Genomic DNA, 20367 nt, shown 5'->3' on the forward strand with positions numbered 1-20367 from the left:
GTTCCCTTCTGTGGGTGGTTTTTATTATTCGTTTAGCCTTATGCTGAGAGTGGAAATTTGGGGGTCCTGGGTGAGTTTCTTAGAGTTCCTCACCCTTGGGCAGGCCCTAGGGTTTCATTGCTACCTTAACTCCCCAGGTTGCTGTCAGAGTGGGAGCTTAAGTTCTCCAGGGTTTAGCAGGGTAAGAGTTGGGTTTGCTGCTCACTCACCTCTCAGGGCTCTAGCTCGCACTTCCTTATTTTTTTAAATTGAGGTGTAGTTGATTTACAATATTATATTAGTCTCAGGTGTACAACATAGTGATTTACAATTTTAAAAGATTATACTCCATTTATAGTTATTGTAAAATATTGGCTATATTCCCTGTGCTGTACATATCCTTGTTGCTTATTTATTTTTTACATAGCAGTTTGTACCTCTTAATCCCTGATCCCTATCTTGCCCCTTTCCACTTCCCTCTCCCCACTGGTAACCACTAGTTTGTTCTCTATGTCTGTGAGTCTGTTTCCATTTTGTTATATTCACTAGTTTGTTGTATTTTTTAGATTCTGCATATAAGTGGTATCGTAAAGGGTTTGTCTTTCTCTGTCTGGCTTATTTCAGTAAGCATAATACCCTCTAAGTCCATCCATGTTGTTGCAAGTGGCAAAGTTTCATTCTTTTTTATGACTGAGTAGTATTCCATTGTGTGTGTGTGGTGTGTGTGTGTGTACACACACAAGTCCACTGTCCTCCTTGGCAGCAGATGCCCACTGAAGGAGACCCAACCCAACCTACCCCCATTTTTTGCTGGAATATTTTATACCACATCTTATTCATCTGTTGCTGCACACAGGTTGCTTCCATATCTTGGCTATTGTAAATAATGCTGCTGTGAACATTGGGGTGAGTGTATCTTTTTGTTTTTGTTCATTTTTTTAACTTTGCAAATTCCTTACTTTCATTCCTGTGTGTTTAGAGAGATGATTTATAAGTGTTCAGCATTTTTAGTTTTTTTCAATTAGGGTTGTTCAGGGAACCCAATCTGCCATGTTGCTGGAAAGATTAAGAGAATTTTAGCCAGTTTTCTTAGAAGAGTTAGGAAGGGCATATGGATGCTGAACAGCCAAGAAACAACCTTGTTTAGAATAAAACAAGGCCTGCCAGCTGGGGGGCACTGCCAAATTGCAAGATGTTATGGCTATCTGCTGCTGTGTAACAAATCACTTCAAACTCAGTGGCTTAAAACAACGTTTATTATGCCAATAACTTCTGTGGGTCAGGGACTTGGACAGGGCACAGCAAGGGTGGCTTGTCGCTGCTTCACACTGACTCCATTGGGAGGACTCAAGTATCTTCATCACTTGTGTGTCTGGTACATGGACTGGCATCGTGGCTGGGCTCACCAGGACTGTGGACCAAAGTCCCTACACGTGGCCTCTCTTTGTACTTGTACCTCCTCACAGCGTGGTGGTCTCAGGGTGGTCAGACTTCTTACATGGCAACTCAGGGCTCCAAGAGAGAGAGTCCCAGTGAACAAAACAGAAGCTGCATGGCCTTTCATGACCCAGCCTCGAAAATCAATTGTCACTTCTGCTTTACACTGTTGGCTGAAGCAGTCACAAGCTTGCCCAGATTCAAGGGTAGGGCATTACAGCCCACCTCCCAAAGGGAGGCATGTCAAAGAAACGATGGTCGTTTAAAAAATAATCTGCCACATAGGATTTTAGCCTTCCCCTTTCATGGGTGTTTCTCTATGAGACAGGTGCAGCGGGGGTGGAGTGTGGCCTTGCAGTGTCCCTATTTCAGCGGACAGTTTTGCTGTGTCTTGTTTTGCTCAACTGTGTTGCTGTCTCCTGAACTGCTGCAGGTTGCTTCTAACAGCAGCCCCTGCTCCTCCCAGGCCCCCTCTTGCAATTCTAAGACCCCTCTTCTTGGACACCCTTTGACCTTATTTTTCTGAGCATCTCTTCTCTTTGCTGCTACTACCTGGTACTCTGTAACCAGATCTACATCTCTCTAAACTCTCTGTCAAGAGAAAACATCATTCTTTTATATCATGTGGCCTTTTAAGAGGTGTTATCTTAGCAGAAGAGCATGGGCCCTTAGTGATAAGTGTTTTCAGTTTTACCACTCAGTCTATGGAGTAGAGGATGGTTTGTCCCCTAGCAAAGGGATTTGGCTACTTAGCAGTAATATTCTTTATTTTCTACTACCACCTCTCTTTTCCTGGGATGCATGTGTATCATGAGAAGCTGGGTAGATGAGGTGGAAGAGAAATATTCAGGCACAATTTTACACTATACCTGAAAAGCATTGCTTCTTCTGATGCCTAGGTCTGATTGCAGGTCAGATTGGTAATTTACTTCTATACCATTGGGTTTTTAGTCCACCCTAAATGATTGTATATGCCTGAACCCTAATTGTGAACAGGTTCCTGTTTTTACCATGGGACTCCTTACCCAGGTAAGTCAGATGGTGGTGCTCTAACATCCCACATTAGTTAAGGAGGCTCTGTCTGCCAGAGCACACATTGGACCTGCAGAAATCTCTGTGCTTCAGTTCTGCCTTTCAAAAGCACCAGCCAGTCTTTCACATTTTTGTTTCTTTTAATTAGTTCTTAAAATTCATTTAGCTCTTTAAACCAGAGTAAGCCGCCTCCTTCAGGCTAATATGAGTTAGAGAGATGCTCTTGCTGTCTGATTTTCCTCTGGATAAACTACAGTTTATCAATATCGTTCTTAAAATCTGATATTTCCCATTATTTTTCTTTGGTAATAGAATTTTAGCCAGGCACAAGAATAAAGACTACATTTCCTGGTAGCTAGGTGTTGTCATGTGTTCTGGTAAATAGGATGTAAGTTGGATGTGTTGTACAGCACCTTCCGACAACCTTCCGTAAAGGAGAGCTGGACTCAGAATAAAAAGGAATGAACTACTGATACACATGACAGCATGCCTGGATCTCAAGTACTTTATTCTGAGTGAAAGAAGCCACTCTCAGAAGGTTACATACTGGATAATCTTGTTTATAGGGTATTCTGGAAAAGGAGAACTACAGCACAGAATAGAGCAGTGATCACAAAGGGTTGGGATGGGAGAAGGGTTTGAGTACAAGGGAGCAGCAAAAGGGAATGTCAGGGGTAATGGGGAAGCCTATCAGGCTGCCGGGGACCAGGGCTCCTCTGACTGCACTTGGCATCAAATGGCACACCAGAGCCCTCTGAGTCGGGGAAGAGACATCACGGTTAAGCTATTGATTAACTCTCCAGGGTAACAAATGAGCATTGTAACAAGGACCTCTAGCTCAAGATCTGTCCCAAAGGACGGGATTTAAGAGTGGGAAATGTCAGACACTGTAGCAGGCCAATGCCTAAAGGAAAAGGTATCAGGGGCAGGCAGCGTCCCTCAAGTTCATCTGAAGCAGTTCCATTTCTAGTTATGTCAGCCACCAACGAGATGACGCTCTTTCCTCATGTGTCCATACCCTCCCCTTTTTGGTTCCAGAGCACAGAAGAGAACAGAAGCTCCTGTGCCAGCCATGGTTCCCAGGCAGCACCCTCTTTCCACACCTCCTCGGCTTGGGAGAAAGAGGGCTTAATTGCCGGGCAGTTGCTGTACCACCCTGGCCATCTGTGCCACCGGAAGTGCTGGCAGAAAAGTGAAACATATTGAAAGAACAAGAAAGGAGAATGGGGACTTCCCTGGTGGTGCAGTGGTTAAGAATCCGCCTGCCAATGCAGGGGAGATGGGTTCTAACCCTGGTCCGGGAAGATCCCACATGCTGCGGAGCAACTAAGCCCATGCACCAAAACTACTGAGCCTGTGCTCTAGAACCCGTGAGCCACAACCACTGAGCCTGCATGCCACAACTACTGAAGCCCGCGCACTCTAGGGCCTCCGTGCTCTGCAACAAAGAGAAGCCACTGCAATGAGAAGCCCATGCACCACAACAAAGAGTAGCCCCCCTCGCCGCAACCGGAGAAAGCCCACACGCACAGCAACGAAGACCCAATGCAACCAAAAATAAATTTATTAAAAAAAAAAAAAGGAGAGTGGACTTTTTGCCCTGATTTAATAAGCTATTCTTCCTTAACCCCCTAATTAGGGTCTATAAATCAACCTCTCAGTCCTCACAAATCCCCTCTCTGATTGAGGAGTGTCCCGAGAGAACCACTGTTTTAATATCCAGACCATTTCTCCATTTCTTTTAGGTCCTAGAAGCCGTTAGGTCCTAGGACCGTTTCCAGAAGAGGAGAGAGTCTATAGCCCTCCCTTCTTTGAGTTCACCCTTCGCTGAATCCAAAACCGGGGGCAGTGGGAGAAAGACAGCCACGTTAACAGCCTGTAGAATAGCAGTTAGTAGCCTGCAATTGATCTCAGGTGGCCTCGGCCTGCAGCGGCTTGAAGCAGGATTTCGGTTTGTAGCCAGAGATTGAAGTCAGGCCGTGGCAGTGAGAGTACTGAATCCTAGCCTCAGACCACCAGGGACCAGTGGCCAGTGACAAGGCCCTGGCCCATCAGCTGTGTAGAAATGAATTTCCACACAGAGTCAGAAAGTAGTGAAACAAAATATTTATTAGGATGAAAAAGGGTACATGTGGATAGGTACACAGGTGGGCTCAAAGAGAGGGTCCTGCCCCTGTGGTAGTTTGAATCACTTTTATGGGGCATTTCTTCCACGTTTCCTTTGGCCGATCATCTTGCTTTGCCTAGGTCTGAGTTCGTGTTTGGTATATCTCAGGGTCCTCTCATGTGTGTGCATGCACCTCTTAGCCAAGATGGATTCTAGAGAAGAGGCCTATAGGTAGGTTGACATCACCTACTATGGGGTGGCGGCCCCTCCCTTTTTGACCTTCAAGGAGCCTTTCTGCGCATGTGTAGTCAGGAAGCTCTCCTTGACCTCGAGATGAGAAATAAGTGGTCTCTTATCTGGGCAGGGCTTAGCTTCTCCTCCTTCTGCTACTTTGGCCCCTTCCAGCCTGGGACCCATCTATCTCCTGCCTCACCATGGGCCAGCAGATCTCCTGGGCACTTTATAAGAAATACACATGTCTGGAGAGCCTCCTAGAAATTCTTATTTGACAGATTAAGGGTAGGGCCCAGGCTTTTTAACAAATCTCCAGTGACTTCTGTTGAGCAGCCCCAAGCCAGGCTCTCCGGCCCAGGTACTAAAGGCACTCCCAATATGGGGGTTGCTTCCGGTTCCCTGCCCTTGGCTGGGAGCAGGGTGACACCTCCATCCACGTAACTGATGCTCACTTTCCCCACCCGCAGCTGCGGGAGCACAGCACCCGATTCCCCAGTTGCCAGGGCGCAGGCGCGGCTGTGTCCCGCCCTGCAGCCCCGCCCCGCGGCGTGGCGGCCGGTCTGCGCAGGCTCAGGACGGGTCTCGGGAGGTGGGGCTGGGGCTGGAACTTGGGCGTCCCTTGGATCTTTGTGGGTTTAGCGATTCCTGGCGTGCAGGCCTGACCTGGGCACCGCGACCCGAGCCCGTGACACAGTGGGGAGTGTCCCTTCGTCTGCCCGCCTGCGAGGGGCTGAGGAGGCCTGGAGCTGGGCGCAGAGTTGCGGGGCCGATCGTTTCCCTGTGAGGCTCTCCCCAGAATCCCTGCTGCCTCCGGGCAGTGGAGGAGAGGGCACCGAGGTCCCAGGTGTGGCTGTGGCCGTTTTTCCTGGTGCTCTGCGTGAGAGCTGGGTTCAAGAGCCTGGTCCCTAGGAGGAGAGCGGAGGAGCGGAGCCCGTGGGCGGAGGCCGGGCGCGTGAGGGGTCTGGAAGTGGGAGCGGGAGAAGAGCATCGCCCCCGCAGCCATGCCGCGCGCCGCTGGGAAGTGGACCCGGGTTTGACAGCCCTGTTCTGGGCGCTGCGGGTTGGCTGGGCGTCGCTGCCGGAGTGGGAATGCCTGGTGTCACCCAGCTTGCTCCTCGCTCCCTGAACCCCGGGAGGACCGCGGGGACCCGGCCGAAGGACAGAGATTTGGACCTAGTGAAAGGACATCGCCCCTTAGCACCAGCTATGGACTCCACAGCATCAGGTTTGGCTCTCAAGGGTGCCGCGGGCCAGACCCCTCCTGGGGGGTTTGTGCTGGGTCGAGGAGGAGGGCCCTAGGAAAGGGCCGCGGAATCCCACTGGAGAGGCAGAGCCTGCAACCGCCTTCCCTGTGGCGGTGCCTTCCAGGCTAAGGAGTGTGAAGTCCCAGCATCCAGGGACCATGGAGGGCATGGCCATGGGAGACTTATCCCAAAGGCTAGAGGACAGAGGGGAGAGCAGGAGGGGATCTCTTTCTGTTGTGGCAGGGAGACGGCAATAAACCTGTGAGGGAGTGGCCCTTGGCCAGGGATCAGAGGACAGTGGGGCCATTTGGAGCCTTGCCACCCACTTCCTTTATTACTTCATTAAGTAATAATGTTCTTCCAGAGCAGCTGGGTACAAGGTCAGCAGTGTACACAGTGGGCACCTCATGTGACCACCGTCCCCCCCAGTGTTGGGGAGAGCACAGTCAAGGTGACCCAGGAGATTTTAAGCCATTCCTTTCTTAGTTTAGAATCTCCTGTCCTTCAACAAGTGGGCATTTTATTTTTGCTGCGTTGGGTCTTCGTTGTTGCACGCTTTCTCTAGTTGCAGCGAGCGGGGGCTACTCTTTGTTGTGGTGCACGGGCTTCTCATTGCGGTGGCTACTCTTGTTGCGGAGCATGGGCTCTAGGTGCGTGGTCTCAGTAGTTGTGGTGCATAGACTTAGTTGCTCTGCGGCATGTGGGATCTTCCCAGACCAGGGCTCAAACCCATGTCCCCTGCATTGCCAGGTGGGTTCTTAACCACTAAGCCACCAGGGGAGTCCCGGGTGGGCATTTTAGTTCTTCAGTGCACATGCTCAGGGTCATAAAACTGGCCAATGACAGAACTGGGCTAAATTTCTGGGACTCTCACCCCCTCTTTTTTCCTATATGCCTTGTGGTCTGTAGACCAGCAGCACAGACTTCTCCTGCAAGCTCTCTAGAAATGCAGACTCTCACGCCCTACCCCACATCCCCTGAACCAGTCTGTTTAGCAAGATCCTCAGGAATCCATATGCACATTGAAGTTTGAAAAGTGCTGACCTGTGCTATACCACGCTGCCTGCCTCCCTCCCTGCTTTTGTTGATGGTGGCCTTAGCCACTTCACTGGCATGGTTGGAGTTAATTTTTTGTTTGTTTGAAGACTTTAAAAGCAGTGTGATACAAAGGCCTATAATAGAGGGGCTCTCAGAATACACTCTAGAGACCTAACGGTGCTTAAGAACATAGAGGACAGCTTCCCAGAAAGAGCTGGCCTCTGCGTTGCTTCCCAGGGATAAGGGGAGAAGTGTAACTTCTTCCCCGAAGACCTATATCCCTATGTGGCCTCGTCCTAGGCCTTATTTTGTATTGTGAACCTGTCTTATACCCTCAGGTTACATTAAAATTCCTTGAAGTTCTTATTCACGTTTATATTTTCAAAAGACCTAGTAAATGACCTGCATATTGGAGGCCCAGTAAATAACTCTCCGATAGAGTGGCCAGACTGTGGTCACACTTCAGCTACCTACAGCGTGCTGTGGCCTATGGACAGGTGGGGATCTCACTCAGCTGTGTACAAGGGCAGCCTCTAGCCCGTCCGTCAGCTCCCTTTGGCCCAGCCTTGTCCCCAGAACCATGGAAGTGACACACTGACTTGGGGAGTCTGGGAGCTGTAAATCTCTGAGGGTTAGCCTTCCTTATGGCTCCTTTTACCTTCCTAGTTCTCCCTTCTCAGGACCCTGCTCTTCCTCCAGAGAGATGCCCAGGAGAAGAGGGAACAGCCAGCTTATTCCTGAAAGCCAGGCCCCAGGTGAGTTGTGGTTCTCTTAATTTTTCCTCAAGTGCCTGAGCTATGGATAGTTTTGCCTCCTTTTCTCTGGAGCCTCCTCGTTTGCCAGAGGGAACTGACCCCAATTCCTGCTCTGTAGGAGGCCAAGCCCATCAAGGCTTTCGCTGGCCTCCTTGCCCCTTGCCCAGGGCCCTCTCCTCTCTGCTCAGTGTGCACTCACTCAGATCCTTTGGTTTATTTCTGTAACGGGCGCTGTGGTGAGTACCAAGTAATGGGAGAGCACCCTGGCCCCGAAGGAGATGTCACAGCCACAGAGGGGAGAGGACTCTCGCACCCAGGATGCAGCCCCAGTCACAGTAAGGATGTGCATGGTTTGATGGCAGATGGAATGGCACAGACAGGCCTTTCCATCAGAGTTTGGGAAAAGGAGAATCAGCCTGTGCTGGAGAAGTTGGGGAAGGTGCATGGAGAAGTGGGGACAAGGAGGTTCTGAGGGTTTGGACAGGTGAGGAGGTCATTTGAGGCTGGACCCCTGTGCAAATGTTATCTTCCCGGATTAGTGTGGCAACACACTTAACTTCACTGCTTCTGGCTGCGTGACCTTGGATGAATCACCTAAACTCTCAATGCCCTGGTTTTGCCAACTGCAAAATGAGGATGATAATCATGTTGATAATGACGAAAATAATAAAAGCTATTAGTTGCTGAAAACCAAATAGGTATCAGGAACTATTCTACACAATTTATTTATACTAATTAATTTCATCTTTAAAACAGTCCCATTTTGAAGAATGGCAACTGAGGCACAGAGAGGTAACCTGAGGAAACCAAGGCACAGAGATAAAGTAACGTGGGCCTGGTTATCTAGCTAATGAGGCGGGGAGCCGGTTTCAGATCTGGGTTGTCTGGCTCCAGACTCAACCACTCAGTAATACACCCACCTCATGTAGTTGTTGGAGTCTTCTGGCAAATGGAGTGGCCTGGTCCTTGTCAGCTTCAGTTGCGATGGGGATGAAGGGGTTAATGGTGACTGGCTGTAGAGGTGGATTCAGGTTTGGCTGTAGGAGGCTGGATGTGGAGGGAGAACCAAGTGGAGGGCTGTGAACGCCGGTCTGCGTCGTTTCCCAGCATCCAAGATGGTGGTTTAGTGGGATTCTGGCCTGATAACAGACATTCCTAATTAGTTTTCTAGTCAACAGGGGAAACCCTCACCAATAAGGAGTTCTCTCAAGTAATTAGTAGAGTAATAAAGAGCTTAAACCTCTTTGGCCTTGATGTACACTATGCAGAGATATATCAGAGAGCTTCGCTTCGTCTAGTTACGCTGTGGTAGCAACAGCCCCCAGCTCGGACTGGCACACAGTAGTGAGGTGTGTCTCTTCTATACGATACCTGTCGTCAGTGGGCTGGCTGTGACTCTGCTCCATACCCTCTTCACTCTGGGATTCAGGCTGAAGGAACAGCCCTCCTCTGGGGTGTGTCCTTCTTGTGGCTGGGGGAGGTGCAGCGTGAGACTCAGGAGATGCTCCCCAGGCCTCTGCTGAGAACTGGCATGTGCAGCTTCTCCTCACAACCCGTTGGCCAGAGCAGGTCACGTGGCCGTGCCTAATGTCTGTGAGGTGGGAAGTGCCAGCCTCCCGTAGGAAGGGGCCCAGAGGGAGGGGCAGTAAACATTCTGAACAAACAATTACACTGTCTGTTTTCTTGCTCGCAGATGTTCACTTCCCTCCCTCCTGCACACAGAATTTCTCCCCAGGGGAGATAACCCAAAAGCCCCATCCAGTCAGAGCATCAGGACTGACGTCCTGGATGGTGTGATATTTTGGACATCAGGTCTGGATATTTCTCCTCTGCATATGGAGATCTATGAAAAAGACATGCTGCCTGAATCCATATATCCCACGTACAGTGGAACAATGGGGCTGGATAACCACAATAAACACCCCTGTTCGGAAAGGGGAACCATGGGAGGAGCTCCGCAGTCCCCGGTCTGTAGCAGTTATGAAATTCCACCGGGCAGAGTATGCATATGGCTGATTCACTTTGTTGTGCAACAGAAACTAACACAGAATTGTGAAGCAGTTATACTCCAATAAAGATCTATTAAAAAAAAACAACATTCCACTTGGCAGACTCGGCGAGGACCTTGGCCTTGGGAGTGGGCAAGTCTTTTGGTTATATGCAGTGGTTCTGCTCCCTGGGGACAGCTCCCCAGTCCAGTGTTCTCCTTGGCTCTTGGCTCTGCCCTCCAGAAGTTCCTTCCTTTTGCAGTATCCCCCTTGGTCACATATGAAGATGATGTTGGAGAATAAACTCTTTTGAGGGCTAAGCAGCTTTTTCATTCTGCCTGAGTAGGTTGATGGCCTAAGGATTGTTTCAAGTCATGAACATTCAGTGTAACCCTCAAAAACTTGACCAGCTTTTTGTGTACTTCCTTCCATTAGCTCCCTGTGTCAATAGCTTTTCCCACAGTTCTTGTTGAAATATGCCCCCTCCCTTTAGATTTAATTGTGGAGCTTTTGAGGTTTCCTTGGGAAAACCATACTTTTAGTCACTCTGAACAGACTGGTCCCACTGAAAGGATTTACTGGGAGCCATTTGAAATTAATAAGAGGTTTAAACAAAAAGTTTGACCATCACACCCATGATTTGGTCCTTGCCATTAGGCTGAGTTTTAATCATCCTTTGTCATGCAAAAGCCATATTTATTTTGTCTTTGACCAGCTGGAAATGAGAATTGGTTAAATCTCCAACCCTGCAAGTCCTGGAATTTCTGGACACTTTCTTTGGCCTTCCATTTTTACTTTGCAAATCAGCAAACTCTTGAGCTCATTTTTTTTTTTCCCTGTAATATTGTCAAATGACAGTGCCAATGACAACCAACTCATACTACTGATATTACGTTTCTCTCCTCTTTTCATAACATCACAAGCTCATGCTTGCATTGTTCGTCTTTCAAGTTAATGCAGCAACAGCTTTACCCCACAGTTTACCACCAAATTACATGGGTTGCCATCTTGCCAATAAGTTTCCTCACTGCCTGGCCCTGAAGACAGTGTCATGTATTTTAGGCTTTTTGTCATGGCAGAACCCTACTTGGAGTACCAGCTTTATTAATGAGTCCGTTTAGGCCAGTTATGCTGTGATAACAACAGCAAACCCTGAGAGATTTACACCAACAATGGTTTATTTCTTGTCCACATTATACACAAGCTGTGGTTTTGCCCCACATCTTCACTCTGGGATCATTTGCTGTTCTCAAAGCAGAGGAAAGAGAAGCAACTGCAGAACCTCCACTGACTCCGAAGGCTTTTGCTCATTAAGAAGCTCATGTCACTTCCTTCACATTCCATCTGTGAAAGCAGATTATCTGGCCACACCTGAGTCAGTGGGGTAGGAAGATCAATTTTGTAGGGAGGGCCAATGAATATTTTGAACAAATAGTATAATCTATCACAAGAGGTTACTAAAGTAGTGAGTTTTCCACATTTGATTATTCTGGACTGCCTTTAACTTAATATAAAATTGTTACTATGGCTTATTCTATGGAAACCTTAGTATCTAAATGGGATTTGACTTTTAAACGTTTTGGGGGGAAAGTAACAGTGCTACCTTCACTTATCTGCTTTATAGTTCATAGTTTATGGATTATTGTACAATGTAAGTCAAATGAGAGTGTTGCTGTTATAGAGAGTGACAGGATAGTTCTGGTTGGGACCCACAGAATGGTTGCACCTTGTGGGGACCTGAGATCCAGGGTCTCTCAACTTTGCACATTCAGGAACTGAAAAATGATTAGGCTTTGGGGGAGAGGATTTATGTTAATCAAACTCGCAAAAGACTTAGTGATTCACTATTAGGCCACTTGATACACTTTCAGTGAACTGTGTGCTGGCAGGCTGTTTTGGGGATAAGTTATTCTAAGCCCCAAATGATTTTATCTGGCCTTAGCAACAGTTGTCATTGAAATCCTAGGTCACAAGTTTCAAAAATACTTAATTAGAAAACTACCGATACCATTGCATTTCAGAATGCAGAGCATATGAGTTTGTTAGTTCTAATTGATTCTATTTAAATGTCACTAAATTGAGAGTGAAACCTTTTGAAAACTGAAGAAATGGATTGTATTTCTCTCTCCCATATAAGCAGAGTGTCTCTGTAGGCCTGATTCTCCTGAGACCCCGATTACATTTCTAAGCAGCTTGATGTTGACATATGTGGGCACTGGGTGGGATACCAAGTAGTAAGGATGACACAATCCCCGGAGCAGCTTAAAATATTTTCGAGATGATAAGACCCAGAACAGGGGCATTGCAATAGCTAGGAAGTCTCAGAATCCCTTCCTGGACATCCTGAGGTTCTACTCAGACACCAGCCTACTCTTCTCCCCAGGGCCACGAGTGTGCTTCCCGAGGGTGCAAGAGTGTCTTCTTTGTTTCAGGACCTGATGACATTTGAGGATGTGGCTGTGGAATTCACCCGGTGGGAGTGGGGGCAGCTGGACCCTACTCAGAAGGATGTGTACCGGGAAGTGATGCTGGAGAATTTCAAGAACCTGGCCTCCCTGGGTGAGCTCGGCTCCTCCAAAGCCCAAAGCCTGCCCATCGTGCCATCTTTGTTTCCTTGGTGTTTAAAAGCTAGGGGTGTCTGGGCCTGTTGGCTGATTTTTGCCCTGGGATTCTGGAATTAGACATTTACATTCTCTTTGGGGCCCAGAGATACAGTATTTCTACTCCTTCTTCCTAGGAGAAGTCCCACTCCATATGAACTCAGAATAAGAAGTTTCATGACTCTGCTCCTGATACTTCACAATGCTTATTCTTTGGAGGCTGTCTACAAGCCTTGACCTCTGACATACACAGTCATGATCCTTTTCCTTTCCCACCAGGGTTTCCGATGTCCAAACCGTATGTGATCTGCCGGTTGGAGGAAGGGGATGAGCCCTGTACTTTGGAGAGGGAAATCTCAACAGGTGCCCCCGCAGGTGAGTGAGTTGGACCAAAGCAGATAACAAGGCCCAGCTGAGAGTGGGAAGTTCCTCTGAGCCCTTGGTCAGGGGGCTTTTCTTTGAAAAGGTGAGGTCACTTGCCAGGAACCCTCAACAGCAGTATTTTGAATACTTGTAGGCTTTTGTAATGTTTTCTGGTGGGAAAAGAAGAGATGTTCATTTTCTTCTCTAGTGTTTATATTTCCCTTGTTACCTATCTCTGCCCACCCTTCAGGGTTCTTGGGGCTGTGCATCATCACTAGATGTCACACAGTCAGTATTAGATGGAATCTAAGGGTCAACAGATGTAAATGCCCAGCAATCCTATATCAGCAGGGCTAAGAGAGTTAGCAAGGGACCAGACTGAACAGTTAAGTAGCCCAGAAATTAAAGGGTTACTGGCAAGGACATCCTGATGGATAAAGTCAGGAAGATCAAGGTGAGGACACTTCAAGCTTGGTTAAGCTAAGCTGCAACAGAGGTGATTCCAGGAACAAAGACTACTCCTTACTAGCTGTTGATGGAATCTCTTTGAAACTGTTTATTCCTAGGTGATTTGAGAGTACCCCGTAGGCTCCATCCCTTGGGGTAGAATTCTGGACACAAAGCTCTCCTGACTCCCATGTGTAGCCCAAGCATACTGGAGATGACAGTCTGTGTCAGTGTCCATCTCTGAGGCAGAATCAGCCTCAGGCCAGAGCTAACGCTCCTGAAAGCAGGGCTCAAATCCTGACAGCACAAGCTGGGCCTCATCATGGGAACCTAGAAGAGAGGAGAGAGAGGGAAGATGCTGTTCTCCTCTGTATTTAGTACTCTCTTGATCTTGTTTCCTTCCAGAATGAGGGCAAGGGTCTGACATCTGGATCTAGTCTCATCATCAGTATCTGTCTGTTTACAATGTTCTGCAAACATGGCTGTGTTTCAGACTCTCTCGGAGAGCTTGTTAAACATTCATATCCCCAGGAGCCACACAAGACCTACTGGCTCAGAATATGGCCTCTGGGAGCCCTGGTTAGGCATTGCCAGTCATTTTACTCTTCAGAAGGGTCACTATTATTGTACTAGCTTTCTGTTGTTGCTGAAACAAACTGTCACAAACTTAGTGGCTTTAAGCAACATGTTTATTATCTCAAAGTTCATAGGTCAGAATCAAGCATGGGTCTCACAGTGTTACAACCAAGGTATCAGCAGGGCTGAGTTCCTTTTTGGAGTGTCTAGGGAAGAATCTGTTTCCTGTTCCTTTGGGTTGTTGGCAGTACCAGTTCCTTGTAGTTGTAAAACTGAGCTCCTCGTTGTCTTACTGGCTGTTCCTAGCTTCTAGAGGCTGCTACATTCCTTGGCCCATGGGGCCCTTCCTCCACCTTCAAAGCCAGAAATGGTGGATCGAGTCCTTCTCACACCACATCTCTCTGACTCAGCCAGGAAATGTTCTCTGATTTTGAGAACTCTTGTGATTAGATTGGGCCCACCTGAATGATTCAGGATAATCTCCCCATCTCAAGGTCTGTGCCCTTAATCACATCTGCAAAGTCCCTTTTGCCATGTAAAGTAACATGTTTATATATTCCTGGGATTAGAGCATGGAAATCTTTGGGGGATAATTATCCTGCCCACCACAATTACATACAGTAATATAATACATGGTATGTGTATATTATATAATACATAATAATGTGTGGTGTGGACTGAGGTGTTGAGGGAGGACTTTGTGGAGGGCATCTTCCTAACCCTCCTCTCATCTTTACAACCTTTGGACTTATCTTGTGTCCTGGAGTCCAAACACTGTTCTCTCAGGTTTTCCTAATCTCCAGTCACCTGCTTATCTTATCCTTGACACCTCCAAAACTTTCTTCAGACATACACCATTCTTGGAAGAAACTGTACACCTCTTTTAGATATTATTTATATATTAAAAATTTTTTTTAAATTTTATTTTCAGCTGCATTGGGTCTTTGTTGCCACGTGCGGGCTTTCTCTAGTTGTGGCGAGCGGGGGCTACTCTTTGTTGCGGTGTGCAGTCTTCTTATTGCGGTGGCCTCTCTTGTTGCGGAGCATGGGCTCTAGGCGTGCAGGCTTCAGTAGTTGCAGCATGTGGGCTCAGTAGTTGTGGCTCGTGGGCTCTAGAACACAGGCTCAGTAGTTGTGGTGCACAGGCTTAGTCGCTCCATGGCATGTGGGATCTTCCTGGACCAGGGATCGAACCCGTGTCCCCTGCATTGGCAGGTAGATTCTTAACCACTGTGCCACCAGGGAAGTCCCTAGATATTATTTTAAAGGTTAATTATCTTACATCTATTATAGGACTTTACTTCCTCTTGGCACATAGAACAGGTAATAACAGACTGTCTTTTTTTTCTTTTCCCCCCAGACTGGGAGAGAAGGCGTCAAGCCAAGGAATCAATGCTAAGTCAGGGAATTTCCAAAGAAGAATTATTCCAGATAGTATCAGTGGAAAAACACATTAGAGATGAACTCTGGTCCTCCAAACTGAAAGCAACTTGTGGTTGTGATGACCAGTTAGAGATGCATCCAAAAAAGCAGGAGAGACATCTGAAAGAAATGTCATTCACTCACAAATCTACTACCACCCTTAGGAGCGATCATGAGTGGAGTGAATTTGGGACAAGTTTAGGTTTAAGATCAGTCCCTGTTAACCAACACAGTGTTCTCATGGGAGAAGGATACTATAAATGTGATACAGATTTCAGAGAGACTTCAGGGAGAAATAACTCTCAGAGAACCCATCCAGGGAAGAAATCTTGTAAATGCAATGAATGTGGGAAGTCGTTCCATTTCCAGTCAGAACTTAGGCGCCATCAGAGATGTCACACTGGAGAAAAGCCCTATGAGTGCAGTGAATGTGGAAGAGCCTTTGGTCATATTTCATCTCTTATTAAACATCAGAGAACTCATACTGGAGAAAAGCCCTATGAATGCAGCGAATGTGGGAGAGCCTTTAGCCAGAGTTCATCTCTTGTTCTACATTATAGATTTCATACAGGAGAGAAACCCTACAAATGTAATGAATGTGGAAGGGCCTTTGGTCATACTTCATCCCTTATTAAACATCAGAGAACTCACACTGGAGAAAAGCCCTATGAATGCAGAGAATGTGGGAGAACCTTCAGCCAGAGTTCCTCTCTCATTGTACATTACAGATTTCATACAGGAGAGAAACCCTACAAATGTAATAGATGTGGGAGAGCCTTCAGCCAGAGTTCCTCTCTCACTCAACATTATAGATTTCACACCGGAGAGAAACCCTACAAATGTAACGAATGTGGAAGAGCCTTTGCTCACACTGCATCCCTTATTAAACATCAGAAAAGTCATGCTGGGAAAAAAACCCTATGAATTCAGACAATGTGGGAAGGCTTTCAGCTGGAGTACACACACCACTAAACCTCAGAGAATATATATATATATATATATATATATATACATATATGTATATATATATATTACATGAGTGTAACGTATGTGGGAAGGCTTCTGGTCGGAGGACCTGTCTTGTTCAACATCAGACAGGACATACTAAACTGAAGCTCTTAATATCAAGAGAGGGAGTGGGCTTTTGTCACAACTCCTCCCTTATCAAACACCAGAGAATTCAAACTAGTAAGAAACTATGTGAATGTAATGGATTTGGAAAGGCTTTAGTTAGTGGACACACATTATTCAACATCAGACTGTTTATACTGGGGAGAAGCCTTATCTGTGTAATGAGTATAGCACAGCCTTCAGTCACATATCATTTCAAAACAAAAACAAACCAGATAACCATACTGGAGAGAAACTCCTCAAGTATGGTAAAAGCTGTCAGTTAATACTTCTCTTCTTGCCTTACTAAGCATCAGGAATACGTACTAAAGAGAATCGCTGAGAAAGCAGTAAATGTGGGAAGGCCTTCAATCACAGCACATCCCTTATTAAGCATCAGAGAATTCATTCTTGAGAAAAACCCTGTGGACATGGTGAATGTGGGAGAGCCTTCAGCCAAACCTCTTCCCCTTATAAACATCAGCAAGCTCACCCCATTGGTTAGAAACCCTGGGGATGTAATGCACGTGGGAAAGGCTTTGGTGGATGTTCTGCCCTTTTCGCACATCAGAGAATTTGTACTAGACTGACTAAATTTAGTGAAACTGGGAAAGCCCACTAGCCAGAAGCCAGAACTACACATATTGTATAGTTCTCTTTATATGAACTCCACTAGTAATAATGTGTGTCCTCTAACTAAAGCCTTTCCAAATCCAAAACCCTCAGCATACATTAAGGCTTCACCCAAAAGGGAAACCCTGGGAGCTTAATGAATGTGAGGAAAGTTGATGCATAAAGCTAGAGCTGAGAGGAAGCTAAGAAACCACCTAGTCTGGTGATTTCCTACCTGCTGGGGGTTGTTTTTATAACCACTTGTGTTTTGTCTCCCTATCCTGTTACTGATGGGAGAGGGGGTGCCATGTGGGTGATGAGAGTGAAGGCTGAGGAAGGTGGAGGCACCGGTGACCTAGCCCAGCCATATTTTACAGCTAAGGAATCTGAGGTTCGGAGAGTGCCGCACCCTGGTCTATACACCTAACTGCTGGACTTCTTTCCTCCTGGTTCACAGCTATAGTTTGGGGATTGAGAGACTGAAGGCTTTCTCTGCACAAAAGCTCCATGCACTTGTTTCTGTGTAACGTTACTTTTATGAGACAGTAAAGTACTCTTACTAAAGTTTTTGTGAGCAAAGAGCAATTTTAATAGATCTTTATGCTACTAGATTTGGGATTTTTGAAATAAAAAAATTTTAAACATCAATTAAAATATGGGTATTATTAAAATCAAAACCTCAAAAACATTATCCTAAGTGAGAGTAGCCAGATGCCAGGGACCACATATGGTATGGTTCCCTTTATATGAAATGGCCAGAAAAGGCAAATCTTCACAAAGAAAGTAGATCAGTGGTTGCCTGGGGCTGGGAGTGGCAACTGGGAGTGACTGCAAATATTTCAAGGAATCTCACTGGGGTGGTGGGGCTGGCCTAAAACTGGATTATGATGATGGCTGAACAACTTGGTAAATTACTAAAACTCACTGAAATATGCAAATAAAATGTGAATTTTATGGTATGTAAATTACACCTCAACTGTTTTTCAAAAATCAAATATACAGACATACCAACTATTGTCAAACCAATTTTCCTATCTCATCTGTTACTTCAAGCCATCTGTGTGTCTTTGCTATCACTTCCTATTTTCTTTAATGGTTATTTCTAAGCTTACTGGGTCTCAAGTTCATATCATGTTGTCTCTGCAGCCTATGTGGAGAAGCCAAGACCAAGAGCTGTCATAGGCCAGAGGAGTCTTGACTAAAGGAATTAGCTTGCACTAAGGACAGTCGTTCAAACATTTAAAGTCCAGATGAGGTAGCTGAGCCCAGAATTCAGGGAACCAGCTCAAAGTGGGGCCATGCAGACAAGCAGGATCTAGGGGTACAAGAGGTTGGCAGAGGGGAGTAGGCAGGTAGAAGGCACAGGAGGCATCTGGACAGCTAAGATCATGATGCCAGCCTAGGAGCCTGAAAATCATGGGAAATTCTTCCCAGAGTTTCAAAGTTCACAAGCAGAAACGGCAAATATTTTACATTAGTAACAGCTTAGTTTGCTGTATCACACAGTTTTTCCCTCCAGTGCCCTTCTCTAACCCCCGCCCAGGTCACTTTATATACTTGGATACCTACAACAACTTTGTAGCTGGTCTTTGCCTAACATCTGTCCCTTCCTGTTTTGTATCTCGGCCATGTTAACCATTCTCATCAGTGTGCACCCATTCACACCCCTGAAAGCCTCTGTACTGCCTACAGGATAAATGCTCACCTCTCAGTTTAGCATTTAATGCCCTCTTCAGTCTGCCCTAATCTCCTGCTGCTCCTGACAAGAACCTCTATTTCAGAAAAACTAGCTTGCCTGCCATACTTAAGACATGCCTCTTTACTTCCCAGCCTGGGCCGTTCTGCTCAAGCCGTTCCACCAGCCTGGAATGCCCCCTCCACTGTCTAAAGCCTAATAATCAGTCGGAACCCTGTTCAAAGGTGCACTCCGTGGGGAATAATTCTCTTGAACACTGATGAGAAGTCAGGTCTTATTCATTTGCAATTGTAAAAGCATTTGTTGTATCCATAAATATTAAAAAATGAACAATATGTAGATAGGGATAGTTATCACTGTCTTGATCTATTTAAGTCACGGGTTGTTTATCATCTTGCCACTTTCTTGTCTCCTGAACCAGATTATCAGCTGCTTCAGGTCATTTCTCATACTTCCTCTCAGAAATGAGCACCCAGTAGGTCCTTACTAACCACGTATTAATTTGAAAAACAACTTGTATTGCCCAAGTTTTCTCAGTGCTCTGACTGCACAGTTTCTACTAGATGAAAATCTTTCCTTCTAGAACACTACCAATCAAATATTTTCTTAGAAAAATACTATATTGCTCCTGTAATTATTTTTCAATTTCAAATATAGATTAGCATTGTTCCATCTTTTGGGGTTGTTGTATGCATATATGAAAATTCACTGCTATTTTATTTTGTAGCACTACAATGACTTCTCATTCCAGCTACCCAGAGTTGGGCCAAACTTCGCAGGTTAAGGAAACAGTCACCCACAAGACTGCTCTCACTTCAGACACCAGCCATGAATTGGGGGTCCCTAGGTCACCCTTATGACCATCTGGCTACAAATTTGGGAGTTTCCACTACTCTTTCAGACTTGGTAATTCTATGTAACTACTCTCAGAACTCAAAAAAGTGCTGTATTTATTATGATAATTTTATTATAGCAAAAGGATACAACTCAAAACCAGCCTAAGGAAGAGACACATAGGGTAAGGTTTGGGAACAGCACAAAAGTGAGGCTTCCCCAGGAACACATTACCCTTCTGGCATACTGATGTGTAACAATACATAGAGTGCTTCCAGCCCAGGAAACTCACCTGAGCTTCGTTGCCCAGAATTTTATTGGGGTTTCATTACGTTGGCCTGATCAATTGACCACATAGTTGAATTCCATCTCCAGTGCCCTCCACCCACAGGTTCGGCTGATACCATGTGGCTCAAAGCCCCAACCCTCTAATCACTTGGTTGATCTGTCAGGCATGGCCAGTCCCCATCTTGAGTCATCTCATTTGAGTAAACTAGGGGCCAACCACGAGTCACTTCATTAGCATAAACTATCAGATATGGTCCCTGGGGGGGGTCACTATGAATAACAAAGATATCCTATCACTCAGGAAGTTCCAAGGATTTAGAGGTTACCTCCTAACACACATTCAAATCAATGTAAAAGTGCTTCTTCAATTATTATTCAAATAAGTCATAAACATAAGACTACTCTAAACATTCTTCATCAAATAATTGCAATATACCACTTCTGCTTGCAGACCACTGGCAAGAACTTAGACATAGGACTATGGCTGATGGCAAGGGAGGCTGGAAATGGAAGTCTTTGTCCTGGGCAGCAATGGGGCCAACGAAAATTGGGGCATTCTATTACTAAGGAAGAAGAGGAAGATGGATATTGACAAGTGACCAGGA

General features: G+C 46.1%; 2 protein-coding genes across 2 annotated transcripts in view; one reads left to right on the forward strand and one right to left on the reverse strand.

Annotated features, from left to right (window-relative positions):
• Positions 1-20367, reverse strand: part of ZNF2 (zinc finger protein 2) — a 45213-nt gene that overhangs the window by 17424 nt on the left and 7422 nt on the right. The window lies entirely within an intron of this gene.
• ZNF514 (zinc finger protein 514) lies at positions 5350-16232 on the forward strand. The gene is made up of 5 exons (XM_059079993.2): positions 5350-6014; positions 7738-7826; positions 12247-12373; positions 12694-12789; positions 15161-16232. The coding sequence occupies exons 1-5, from the start codon at positions 5879-5881 to the stop codon at positions 16144-16146; spliced, it is 1434 nt and encodes a 477-aa protein (XP_058935976.1). The 5' UTR covers positions 5350-5878; the 3' UTR covers positions 16147-16232.

Source organism: Kogia breviceps, chromosome 11 (genome assembly GCF_026419965.1).
Source record: "Kogia breviceps isolate mKogBre1 chromosome 11, mKogBre1 haplotype 1, whole genome shotgun sequence".
Classification (NCBI taxonomy): Eukaryota; Metazoa; Chordata; class Mammalia; order Artiodactyla; family Physeteridae; genus Kogia; species Kogia breviceps.

Bases quoted from the DNA above. Each gene is read 5' to 3' on its own strand.
- ZNF514 (XM_059079993.2), top strand. From the start codon at position 5,879: ATGCCTGGTGTCACCCAGCTTGCTCCTCGCTCCCTGAACCCCGGGAGG. The intron at 6,015-7,737 runs GTTTGGCTCTCA...TTACCTTCCTAG, and splicing joins TATGGACTCCACAGCATCAG to TTCTCCCTTCTCAGGACCCT. The intron at 7,827-12,246 runs GTGAGTTGTGGT...TCTTTGTTTCAG, and splicing joins TCCTGAAAGCCAGGCCCCAG to GACCTGATGACATTTGAGGA.